This window comes from Ranitomeya imitator, chromosome 1 (genome assembly GCF_032444005.1).
Source record: "Ranitomeya imitator isolate aRanImi1 chromosome 1, aRanImi1.pri, whole genome shotgun sequence".
Lineage (NCBI taxonomy): Eukaryota > Metazoa > Chordata > Amphibia > Anura > Dendrobatidae > Ranitomeya > Ranitomeya imitator.
The window spans coordinates 104,890,660-104,903,454 of record NC_091282.1 but is presented as its reverse complement, the minus strand read 5'-3'; the positions used below and the strand labels follow the sequence as shown (position 1 = coordinate 104,903,454).

Below are 12,795 nucleotides of genomic sequence, written 5' to 3'. Positions count from 1 at the left end.
GGAGCCCGTGTATGCCCCCGGAAGTGCTGGTAAGCTTCCAGGGTGCTGGAGGAGGGAGACAGCGCCTGCGCTGATGCCGGTGACAGCGCAGGCGCATACAGTATGGCCGCGACCCGGAAGTGGTTAGCACTTCCGGGTTCGACAGGAAGAAGATGGCGGCCCCCATGTGAAAAGGACGCCGGCGCTGACAATCCGGCGTCCAAGATGGATTCTGCGAGGGAGCCTGTGATGCCTTCTGAGGAAGTCACCGCTATCACCCCACACAGCCGTACCAGCAGCAGCCGCTCCAGACAGAGCGGATCTTCTAGGAAGAAATCGGATCGACCTATTCCTCCACCTATGCCTCAGTCTCCTCCTCAGCCGGTACCTTGACAGACAGCTTCACTGGGTGAGTGTGCATCTACCCCACTAAGCTGATTATTGTCCCTCTCCCTCTATACACCTTAGGCAAAAAGAACAAAAAAAACGAAACACAAACCGTGTGCGTTATGTCTCCAGCCCTTTCTGGATAGTCACACTAAGAGGCTTTGTAAATCATGTATTGATACTACGTTACGGGAGGAAGCCTCAGTTAAATCAGAAGATATCAGAGTCATGATTAGGGAAGAATTACGAGCCCTGCATAGTTCTGACAAAGAGCCGCGTACCAAGGGTAAAAGGGGATACGTTTCCCCTATATCTGACCAGTCTTCTGCTATAGAGGATGCAGACTCGGATAAATCCCAAGAGAATGTTTCCTCAGACGAGGATCAGGATACATGCTTTCCCACGGACAGTATTGATAACCTAGTGAAATCCGTTTGTAACACCATGGGCATCAAGGATTCTAAGGTCCTTAGAACACAGCAAGACATAATGTTTGCTGGTCTATCCGAAAAGAAAAGACCCTCCTTTCCGGTAATAGCGGCAGTGAAAAATTTAATCAAAAAAGAGTGGGAAAGCCAGGGGCAAAGGGGTTTACCACCATCTTCAAAAAGGCGTTATCCCTTCAATGATGAAGAATTCTCTACTTGGTCAAAAGCCCCGAAGGTAGACGCGGCAGTGGCGTCCACATCCAGAAAATCCTTACTGCCTGTGGAGGATTCGGGCTCATTACAAGATCCTCTAAACCGTAAAGCCGACTCGCTTTTAAAAAGAGCATGGGAGACTTCTGCAGGGGCTTTTAGACCGGCTATATCGGCTACATGCACCGCGAGGTCCATGCTAGTCTGGCTAAGTGACCTGGAGGAAGGGCTGAAAGGAGGTCTCTCTCAGGAGAAGTTGTTGTCCTCTATACCCCTAATTAGAGGTGCCACAGCCTTTCTGGCAGACTCATCTGCTGATTCCATACGCCTGGCAGCCAAGTCGGCAGGACTGACGAATGCAGCACGTAGGGCCCTGTGGCTTAAGGGCTGGAAGGGTGATCCCCAAACAAAATCCAAATTGTGTGGCCTCCCATGTCAGGGTGAGTACCTGTTTGGTACTAAACTGGACGATATTCTAACCAAAGCGGGGGAGAGAAAGAAGGGCTTCCCTAATAATAATAATTACCTTCCATTCTATAGGAGAGCGTTCCGAAAGCCCGCGTTTAATAAAAGGAAGGATTTTAAGAACCAAGACCGCTGGGCCACAATAGACACAAAACAAAGAGGTGCATTCTTTGGGAAGCGCCCTTTCAAGGTTGAAGACAAACCCCGTTAGGACAGATCTGCCTGTGGGAGGCAGATTGTCCTCCTTCTCAAATCAGTGGCGAGCGATAACATCAAATGCTTGGGCAAATAGCCTTATCACCTCTGGCTTAAGATTAAAATTTTCCCGAGTCCCTCCGGACTCATTTCTATTGACTTCTTTAAAGTCTCAGTTGCAACAGGAGGCTTTGGAGCAGGAAGTAATGAATCTTCTATCCAAGGGAGTTTTGGTGGAAGTTCCATTCCTTCATGAGGGAAAGGGATTCTATTCCCCGTTATTTTTTATTTCAAAACCGGATGGATCTTTCAGAACCATTATAAACCTTAAAAAGTTGAACATCTTCTTAGAAAATCAAACCTTTAAAATGGAGTCTATCCGGTCCACCATAAAACTCCTGTTTCCCCATTGCTTTATGACGGTTCTTGACCATAAAGATGCGTATTACCATCTACCAATTTATATAGAGCATCAACAATATCTCCGTGTGGCGATTGTATTGAATGGGTGTATCCGGCACTTTCAGTATGCAGCTATGCCTTTTGGACTATCTATAGCTCCAAGAGTGTTCACTAAATTAATGGCGGAGGTAATGCCATACCTAAGGTTAAAAGACACCCTCGTAATTCCATACCTAGACGACATCTTGGTAGTAGGAAATTCTCCTTCACAATGTCAACAACGATTGTGTGATATGATAGCATCTCTACAAGGATTAGGCTGGTTAATAAACTGGGAAAAATCTAGGCTATTCCCAACAACTCGGCAAATTTTTCTGGGGATTATTAGATTCTACAAGCTAGAGATGTTTCCTTCCGGAAACTAAACAAATAACGGTTGGAAATAAGGTTCAGTCGGTAATAGATAAGCCCCTAATTTCTTTGAGAGAAGGCATGTCCCTTCTTGGCTCCTTCACGTCATGTATCCCAGCGGTCCCATGGGCCCAATTCCATTCGAGGCGTTTACAGTATGCAATTTTACATGAAGAGGGAAAATCACATGGTCGTTTAGATGTTAAGATCTCCCTTTCTGATGAAGTGGTCCAATCTCTGAACTGGTGGCTAGAACCAAAAAACTTGGTTAGTGGGGTCCCCTGGGTAGTTAAACCCTCAAACACAATATATACGGATGCCAGTCCTACTGGCTGGGGAGCACATTTAGGAGACCACCTAGTCCAAGGACTATGGTCAGTCACGGAGTCAAACGACTCTTCTAATATAAGAGAGCTAAAAGCTATCTATCATGCTCTGTGAATTCCTTCCGCAGCTACACGGGACACATACCAGAATTCTGTCAGACAACATGACATCAGTGGCTTATATCAATCATCAAGGAGGAACTAGATCAGGAACACTCATGTCTATAACCGAAGACATTCTAACTATAGCCGAAGAACATCTTCTGTCCTTGTCAGCGCTCCATGTCAGAGGAGTGGACAACTCAAGAGCGGACTTCCTCAGTCGTCATACCCTCCACCAAGGGGAGTGGGTTCTAAATCATCAAATTTTCAAAATGATAACCGTGAAATGGGGTGTTCCCGATATAGATCTCTTCGCTACAAGAGACAATAGGCAGTTAAAAAGATTCGCTTCAGTGTTCCGGGCCGACAATCCCGATATTCTCAATGCCCTTCAGGTTCCTTGGACATTTCAGAAAGCATACGCTTTTCCTCCTCTGATTCTTCTTCCAACAGTAATCAGGAAGATAAGGGAGGACCGAGCAAATATAATCCTGATTGCCCCATTTTGGCCAAAAAGACCATGGTTTTCCCTGCTCAGGGCCATGTCCATCTCAGATCCGTGGATTCTCCCGGAGGATCAGGATCTTCTCTTCCGGGGGCCCTTCAACCATCCTCATGTGAAGGGTCTACGGTTGACAGCATGGAATTTGAGAGGCAGCTGTTAAAACTAAGAGGCTTCTCTGATAAAGTAATTAATACCTTATTGGCAAGTAGAACGAGATCCACTACTGCCATATATGTGAGTGTGGAAGAAATTTATAAATCTCTATCCATCGGCCTTATCAAATGAAATTCCTGTCTCTACTATTCTAGAGTTTCTTCAGCAAGGATGTGATTTAGGCCTTTCAGTTAGTACTCTAAAAGTACAAGTTTCTGCGCTAGGCGCCTTGTATAGTCACAACGTTGCGGGTAATAGATGGATAGCTAGATTTATTTCAGCCTGCCAGAGATCAGAACCAGTTCAGATTCCCCAGATACCTCCTTGGGATATTAATTTGGTCCTGGAAGCCTTAACGGGTCACCCGTTTGAGCCTCTAGACTCAGCTCACATTAAATGTATTTCCCTTAAGACTGCTCTTCTTGTCGCGCTGGTATCGGCAAGAAGGGTAAGTGACATACAGGCGCTATCAGTAGATCCTCCCTTTATGTCAATTTTTCCAGATAGAATTGTCCTGAAAACAGACCCTTCCTACCTACCTAAAATGTGTACTAAATTTCATAGGTCTCAAGAAATCCTTCTTCCTTCTTTCTATAATAATCCTACAAATCAGGAGGAAGAAAAGTACCATACTTTAGATGTGAGAAGGGCTATAATAGCTTATCTGGATAGGACTAGCGCCTGGAGGAAGAGCAGGGCTCTCTTTGTTTCCTTCCAGGGTCAAAGAAAAGGATCGGGTGTAACAAAAGGCACACTATCCCGATGGATTCGGGAGGCGATATACCTGGCCTATTCGTCTAAAGGGGAGAATCCACCTGAGGCTGTGAAGGCACATTCCACCCGGGCGATAGCATCATCCTGGGCTGAACAAGCAGAGGTTCCTATAGAACTCATATGTAAGGCCGCAACCTGGTCTTCTCCTTCTACCTTCTATAGTCACTATAGATTAGATCTCTCTGCCTCCACTGACTTGTGTTTCGGTAGATCAGTTCTTAAGACGATAATCCCCCCCAAATAACTATCTCTGAAAGTCTCTCAGTGGGTGCTGTCGTGGCGAAGAGAAAACATCGGATTACGTACCGGTAATGGTCTTTTATAGAGCCACGACAGCACCCCTTCACTTCCCTCCCATTTACATATATAAGTTTGCATATGAGCACTGTTAAGGGTGGTGGATTCTTGTTATTATACGTAGTTATGTTAAAATAAATGATGATATAGAATTACCTACTAAAACTGGTGGGCGGTTCCTCGCAATCTCTGTAACCCAAACTGTGGGAGCGAGGGGGACCGCCCCTTTTATCTCTCCGTACGGTTTCCTGTTCCAAGGGGCGGATCCCCTCTCTCAGTGGGTGCTGTCGTGGCTCTATAAAAGAGCATTACCGGTACGTAATCCGGTGTTTTACTTTGACACCTTGATTTTATCTGATAACTATGTGATTAAAGAGCACTCAGCAAATTGCTTTATTTAAAACTGAAGCCTTGCCCACAAAAAAATGAAGTGCCGGCCACTAGGTGCCCTTTCTTTGTCTATCTTGTTGTTCACTGCCTGTTGTCAAGTGTAATCAGTCTCTAGCAGCAGAGGTGCCAAGATAAATCACAGAAAGTGGTGATGATGCTTCGGGGGTGATGCATCAAGACTGGCATAGCGCTGTACACTCACCTGATTAAGGGGCGTTCACAGCTTAATGACTCAAGTGTGCAATTTATAAAGTGGTGATCCATCTTTGTGGAGATTTTTTTTCTTAAATTAATGCAACTGGGGCTAAAATCACTTTTATAAATCTTTGTCTCTAGTCTATGAAACTGCATACTAGTAAAAAAAATAGAGGCAGGCATTTCATTTGCGCAAGTTAGAGCATGAGTATCTGGACAATTGCTGGACATAGTAGACTGGTAGGTACCAAAAACCGTTTTAGCTTCTTCTGGGGGATGAGTGCAGCAAGACCACGCTTTTCTACATGTGCACGTTAAGAGTATGAGCTTAGATTTACTGCAATGGTTTTTTTCTTGTACCTTATTGTTTCCAGCAGTGGTTACAAATCTACAACTGGTAGGGTGCTCAGACAACTGGCAGTCATGTTGTGGGTCAGACATTCACTTACAGGACATCTATGTAGAGAGATTTCTCTATTTACATGCCTCCCTAAACACATTGATACCTATAATATTCCAAAGTGGTTTGGAAGAAACGTTACGTTCTCTTTTTGTACAGTGCACACTTGGTCTTGACTTGATCACAGAGCACTGCGTTGCTGGGACCATCAGTGATCAGCTGTAAGCTCTATGGGAAACTGGAAACATGTGTTCCATCTCTCAGCAGCGCCATCACAGGAGAAACTAAGTATTACAGTTTCCATTTACACTGATGAGCAAAAATGTAATAATGTTTTGAACTTTTGACTTTCAGGCTCCATATCTCACCATCCACTACTGATTCGAAGATGAGACTACCATCATTTTATAGACAATCGTCTTGGCTATCTCATACATAAATTTGGCTTGCAACTATTTTGTATATGATTAGTAATGCAGATTCTTGTTTTATCACTGCATTGTTACTGTTTTGCTCCTAAAAATCTAAATATTTGTTAGGTTTTTGTAAATCCACCTTTGGCTTTCAACACTGTCTGAATTCTTCTGGGCGTGCTCTCAATTAGATTCAAGCATGTCTCGACAGAAATCTGATCTCGGGTCTCTTCTAAATGTTACTAAAGTTGGTGCATACTGGTCCACTCAATTGGGTATATATGCAGCTTTTACTTCTACCCACAAGTGATTGAGTCGGTTGAGGCCTGTGGACTGTGGATCCAGCACCTCTACTTGATTGTCGCTGAATCATTTTTTCACCAATCTCAACATATGCTTTGTGTTTTCATACCCATAGTACTCGAGTGTACGAAGTAACTCATCTTTTAGGATACTCCCATATAGCTCAGCATTAAGACCACCATCGATCTGGTCAGGTATCCAATGCCTTTGGCTGTGAAACAATCATTAGGCTTCCTCAACCAAACTTGAAAGTTCCTTCAATTTCTCAATCCGTTAGCCCCTTTTTCCCTTGTTTCTTTCAGACGTATTTGCACCCACTAGAGCCTAGTCTATTGACTTTTCGTCTCATCTCTCCAAATGACCCATTTCCAATCTTTTACTATCCACTTTTCGTACTTGTATGCAAACTGGAGCTGGCACTTCTTATGATGATATTGAAGTCGAGGCTTCTTTCCTTTTTTTGGACCAACATTCCCGTCTTGTATAATGTGCATCGTATGGACATGGACGTCTGTCATCACAGTATTACGAAGCATATGAGCCTCCTCCACTGCTGTGTTTGTCGCACCAGAACTGATAGACCTTATGATGAGCCGATTTGTTGACTCTGATATTTTGCCTGGATGTCCACCTCTTGGCTTTTGAATGGACGGACAAACTTCATTTTGTATTATTCCACCTGTCATGGCACTCACATGCTGCAGTTTGGCAATTTTATGGCAGAGATACCGCTATCAAAGAGCTGAATGATGCTGGTTCTCTTTTCTTGGGAAATATTCTTCATGGCTGCTCCTCAATTCGAGCCAGTGACCTTTTGCTTGGGAATCAACCAAAAATAACACACTGACCTGTTAGGGAATGTGAGAACAGACTGTAATTTGTAGTACACAGGAGCAAAACCGTAACAATGTAGTGACATGACAAGAATCTGCATAACTAATCATATGCAAAATAGTTGCAAGTCAAATTTGTGTTTGACATAGCCAAAATAATTGTCTACAAAATGATGGTAGTGTCAATATCAAAGCAGTAATGAGTGGTGAGATATAGGGCCTGAAAGTCAATAGTTCAAAACATTGTTACACTTTTCTCCCCCAGATAATACGCTGTGTGCAGAATTATTAGGCAAGTTGTATTTTGATCACATGACACTTTTTATACATGTTGTCCTACTCCAAGCTAATCAGGCTTGAGAGCCAACTACCAATTAAGTAAATCAGGTGATGTGCATCTCTGTAACGAGGAGGGGTGTTGTCTAATGACATCAAAACCCTATATAAGGTATGCTTAATTATTAGGCAACTTCCTTTGCTTTGGCAAAATGGGTCAGAACCAAGATTTCACAGGCTCTGAAAAGTCCAAAATTGCGAGATGTCTTGCAGAGGGATTCACCAGTCTTGAAATTGCCAAACTTTTGAAGCGTGATCACTGAACAATCAAGCGTTTCATGGCAAATAGTGAACAGGGTCGCAAGAAGCATTTTGGGCAAAAAAGGTGCAAAATAACTGCCCATGAATTGAGGAAAATCAAGCGTGAAGCTGCCAAGATGCCATTTGCCACCAGTTTTGCCATATCTCAGAGCTGCAACATTACTGGAGTAACAAAAAGTACAAGGTGTGCGATACTCAGGGACATGGCCAAGGTAAGGAAGGCTGAAAAACGACCACCTTTCAACAAGAAACATAAAACGAAATGAGAGTGACTCTTGATGGGCCAGAGGCTGGATCAGTAAAGGGCAGAGAGCTCCACTCCGACTCAGACGCCAGCAAGGTGGAGGTGGGGTACTGGTATGGGCTGGTATCATCAAAGATGAACTTGTGGGACCTTTTCAGGTTGAGGATGGAGTGAAGCTCAACTTCCAGACCTACTGCCAGTTTCTGGAAGACAACTTCTTCAAGCAGTGGTACAGGAAGAAGTCGGTATCATTCAAGAAAAACATGATTTACATGCAGGACAATGCTCCATCACATGACTCCAACTGCTCCACAGCGTGGCTGGCCAGTAAAGGTCTCAAAGAAGAAAAACTAATGACATGGCCCTATTGTTCACCTGATCTGAACCCCATAGAGAACCTGTGGTCCCTCATAAAATGTGAGATCTACAGGGAGGGAAAACAGTCCACCTCTTAGAACAGTGTCTGGAGGCTGTGGTGGCTGCTGCACGCAATGTTGATCGTAAACAGATCAAGCAACTGACAGAATCTATGGATGGAAGGCTGTTGAGTGTCATCATATAGAAAGGTGGCTATATTGGGCACTCATTTTTTGGGGTTTTGTTTTTGCATGTCAGAAATGTTTATTTCTAAATTTTGTGCAGTTATGTTGGTTTAACTAATGAAAATAAACACATTAGAAGGGAATATATTTGGTTTTTATTAAGTTGCCTAATAATTCTGCATAGTAATAGTTACCTGCACAGACAGATGTTCTCCTAAGATAGCCAAATCTAAATAAAACCCCACTCCAACTTCCAAAAATATTAAGCTTTGATATTTGTGAGTCTTTTGGGTTGATTGAGAACATAGTTGTTGATCAATAATAAAAAATAATCCTCTAAAATACAACTTGCCTAATAATTCTGCACACAGTGTATAATAAGGTCTTGAAGAGAGGGGGTTGAAATCCATTAATTCAGAATTCTCTGATCAGACAACTCCTTTATTATAAACCCTGGGATTCGCATACAATTCCCATTTCTAAGGAATAAGTCCTTGTGTGTTTTTGATGTTGATGGTCTGTTGGGTATTTTTATATTCTCTCATTCAACCGCTTGATTTTGGCAAGTGTGGTGCAGTAAATGGTGGTAATATTGGAGGTGCGAAATGAGACGCGACAGTGCTTTAGAATAATTGATAACTGGAACTGTAGGGGAAGCTTTGACTGCCTGCGAGGTGGTATTTTCCCACAGTGAAAGATCATATTTTATTTAACATAGGAAGCATCTATTCTGTAATTTGATTACAAGCATATAATTAGGAAAAGGTAAGCTCGCCTGCAGCTATGAACGAACAAAAGAGAAAATGTATTCAACGCTCCAGCTGGCGCTCAAATTCAGTATCTCCGTGTAGGCTTGCATTTATTTTTTTTTATTTTTTAGCTCATATAATGTATCCTGCCGATCTACCGCTAAGGATAGTCAAGTGAATTTACATAATAGCAAAGATGTTCTGAAGTTTTTTTTTTCTTTTCTTATCTTTTAAAAAAAGGGTTTTTTTTGTTTTGTTTTTTATGGTTTTTGGGGGATTTGCAAAACTCTCACTTTTTGCCCCGAATCACAAATCACCTTCCCCCAATCATACTCCAAGTCCTGACTTTGGGGTCTTTACACAGGTGAGCTATTACATATTAAGAAAAGGAATTAAGAAAATAGTTTTAAATGATTTTATCTCTTGGGACTATTTAAAGACATGTAAAGGACTAGTGAACCTGCTGCCAGGTAGTCAAGCATATTCATGAGCTCTGCATAATTCCTCCGCTGCCACTGATTGGCAGCTTTCTGCCTATGCACAGTGTACACAGAAAGCGGCCAATCAGTGGTGTGGGCGAGGTTATACAGAGTTCAGTATTCAGAGAACTGCTAGATCTGCATCAGATACAATAGGGATTTTATCAAAATGCCTGCAAGAAGGGAAGTAAGTGATATGTCGCTGGAATCAAGGTCTCTGCCCCTACATTATGCTGTTCTCAGGTTGGGTAGCAAAAACCTGGTGACAGTTTCCCTGTTACGCTGTAACCATTGTATGTATGTGTTATCCAGTTCTTAAGATGTCCACTGTAAACTGCTGCTGATTTCTGAAATTTTTCAACTCTGTGATTACCGACCGTGCACCTTTAATGCTCTCCTCCCCTTCCCACCAATTGAAATATGCAGTCTGGCTGTACTTTCTTGACGGAAAACACATGCTGCTTATTTTTTTTTATTGAAGATTTTAAACATCAAGAGTTTTATGAAATCTGCAGCATGCCATTACTTTCAGCATTTTTTTCAGCATTTTTAACCATTCAAATGAGTGAGAAAAAAATGCAACTAAAAAAAACGGAGTGAAAGTGCATGAAAAATGCATCTGCTGTTCACAGCATTTTTCCTGCCAACACTTGAGAATTTGAAGCTAATTTTTCTTCAAGCGTATTCACATACCCCAAGTGTTTGCGAATTGTAAACTTTGCAGAACACGTTCTCATGTATTATGTAACCAATGTGTTTCCATCATTTCTTGCATGATGATTTTAATTGACTTAATTTTTTAATTTTTCTTTTATTTTGCAGGTATCCAGAAGCAAGAGGTTGTGTGTAAAAGACTGGATGACAACTCTGTGGTGCAGAATAATTACTGTGATCTGGACAGTAAGCCCCCAGAAAACCAGAGAGCGTGTAACACAGAGCTCTGCCCTCCTGAGTAAGTACCACGCCGTCAGTTATATATTTGGAGATACTCCCGCAAGCAATCGGGGAAAAGAGAACTGGAAATGTTATCAAATGCTCATATCACTGCTAACATTGAGAAAGTAGTTTCTTTTTTTTTCCCCTAACTGGCATAATTGGAGGAAAAGTACAAGAAAATCAGGTACTGCAATTTTAAAGGGAATCTGTCAGCAGGTTTTTGCTACCTTATCTGAGAGTAGCATAATGTAGGGGCCGAGACCCTGATTCCAGTGATGTATCACTTAGTTTACTGGGTGCTGCAGCTGCGACACAATCAGAGTGTTTTGTTTAGAAGGCAGCAGAGCTCAGGAAGCTAACCCCGCCCACATCACTGATTAGCAGCTTTCTGTGTACATTGTATATTGACCGTAATCAGTTCTGGGGGCGTGGTTTGACCAGGATTCACAGGTGCGCCTAGTCTGGCAGTGATAATCTCCTGCTGCTAAAACACTCATTGTATTGCAACAACAGCTCACAGCCTAATAAGTGACACGTCGCTTGAATCCGTGTCCCGGCCCCTACCTCATGCCATACTCAGATTACATTGCAAATTACTGTTGTTAGATTCCCTTTTAACCAGTGCTGAAGGCAACAGTAGCATTAAAAAGACCGTATGGTCGAAACGCGTAGGTTTCTTCACTTGTGATATGGCATTATCCCAGGAGTGTGTCTTCTACTATTTTATATGATGGATTAAAGTTTTACATTTTATCAAGAAGCTGGAACATTTTTCTCTTTTACTTGGATCATTAAAAAGTCACATTTACCACTTTGTAAAAAAAAACAAAAAACATTAATTTGCAAAATCATGGCACAACAAAAACCAAATGGATTGTTATAGAAGGGGCAGTGTCCAGTATATACAAACAGGCATCTTTGAGGTTTAGGAGTAAAATAAGAAGAAATTGGCGTAAAGTTTAGTTGTTAATGTAAGGATTTCTTGTGGTCCCCGGTGGAGGGCTTCTGTCTGAAGCTGAAGGCTGTGGGCCATTTGTACAGCTGAGGGTTTTGACAGTCCGTGAACCTGATAAATCTATCCAGCGAAACACTATTTTTCTTTTTTGTATATGTGAAGGATGAAGCGTCTCAAAAAAAACATTTGGTATTGGTTTATTAGAAGCAGCCTTCCTTGAACCCTGGTGGGGCAAAGACCGTCGGAGTTGAGGTTGAACCGTCTGGAACGTTTCCCCAGTGAGCTCCCATTCCCTGGCAATAGTGCGATCTTTCGAGGAAAGCATTAGCTGTACCTCGATTACTCCGATTAGGTGCTGTCTCTTTCTTATCTTTACATGGAACTTCAGACAAGGCTCATTCTTGAAACTGTTATCTTCCAGGAGTAATTCCTGAAAACTCAGCCGTCGGCATAAAAGTCAACAGATGGTTATGATAAGGTTCTAAAGAAGTTGTAAGAAAATCCGGGCTATGTTACATTTCGTGTGTCATTGGTTGCAGACCGTCTGCTCCACGGCGCGGCCTCTGCCCTAGGATCATTCTGAAGCCCTTTAACACATAGCGTACTATCTAGCGGGCTTCTCTCCGAAAATGTCAAACCTGTCAACATGCGATAATGAAGAATTTCTCACTCCGATACTGGATGAAGAAAACTTTAAGTAACTTGTTTTTTTTTACCACTTAGAGACAACAAAACACAATATGAAACGGCGCACATGACACAAATGTCAAATTAAATATTTTTGGCTCCCTTCCAGGGTTGAGCAGCGTGTCGTTCCATGTTTTTAGAAGACTTTCGTTCCTTTTTATTAGAGCTATTTCAGTGCACAGTCAACCTGCAAAAAGGTTAAATTGATTTTCTGTCACATTGCCGTCATTATGGAACATGCCTGGCCTTGGATACATAACGGAAGTAATCTGTCAACTCCATACTCTTTGCCGGTGATACGTAAACATGAGCGTTTTATCACAGTATTCGCGAGCTGTGTATTGAATAGTCTTCGATTTTCTAAGACAAACCATACCCTCAAGTGTTATTTATGAAGGTTCTCTAAGATTCTGGAAATCATGGTGTGTGTCAATACGT

The 12,795-nt window shown here is 42.3% G+C and overlaps 1 protein-coding gene across 1 annotated transcript in view; it reads left to right on the top strand.

The window, feature by feature from the left end:
* The window catches only part of ADAMTS6 (ADAM metallopeptidase with thrombospondin type 1 motif 6), a 400,079-nt gene that overhangs the window by 354,751 nt on the left and 32,533 nt on the right, over window positions 1-12,795 (top strand). The window contains exon 21 of the mRNA XM_069749400.1: window positions 10,602-10,731. Coding sequence (XP_069605501.1) covers window positions 10,602-10,731 — 130 coding nt within the window. The remainder of the gene's footprint in view (window positions 1-10,601; window positions 10,732-12,795) is intronic.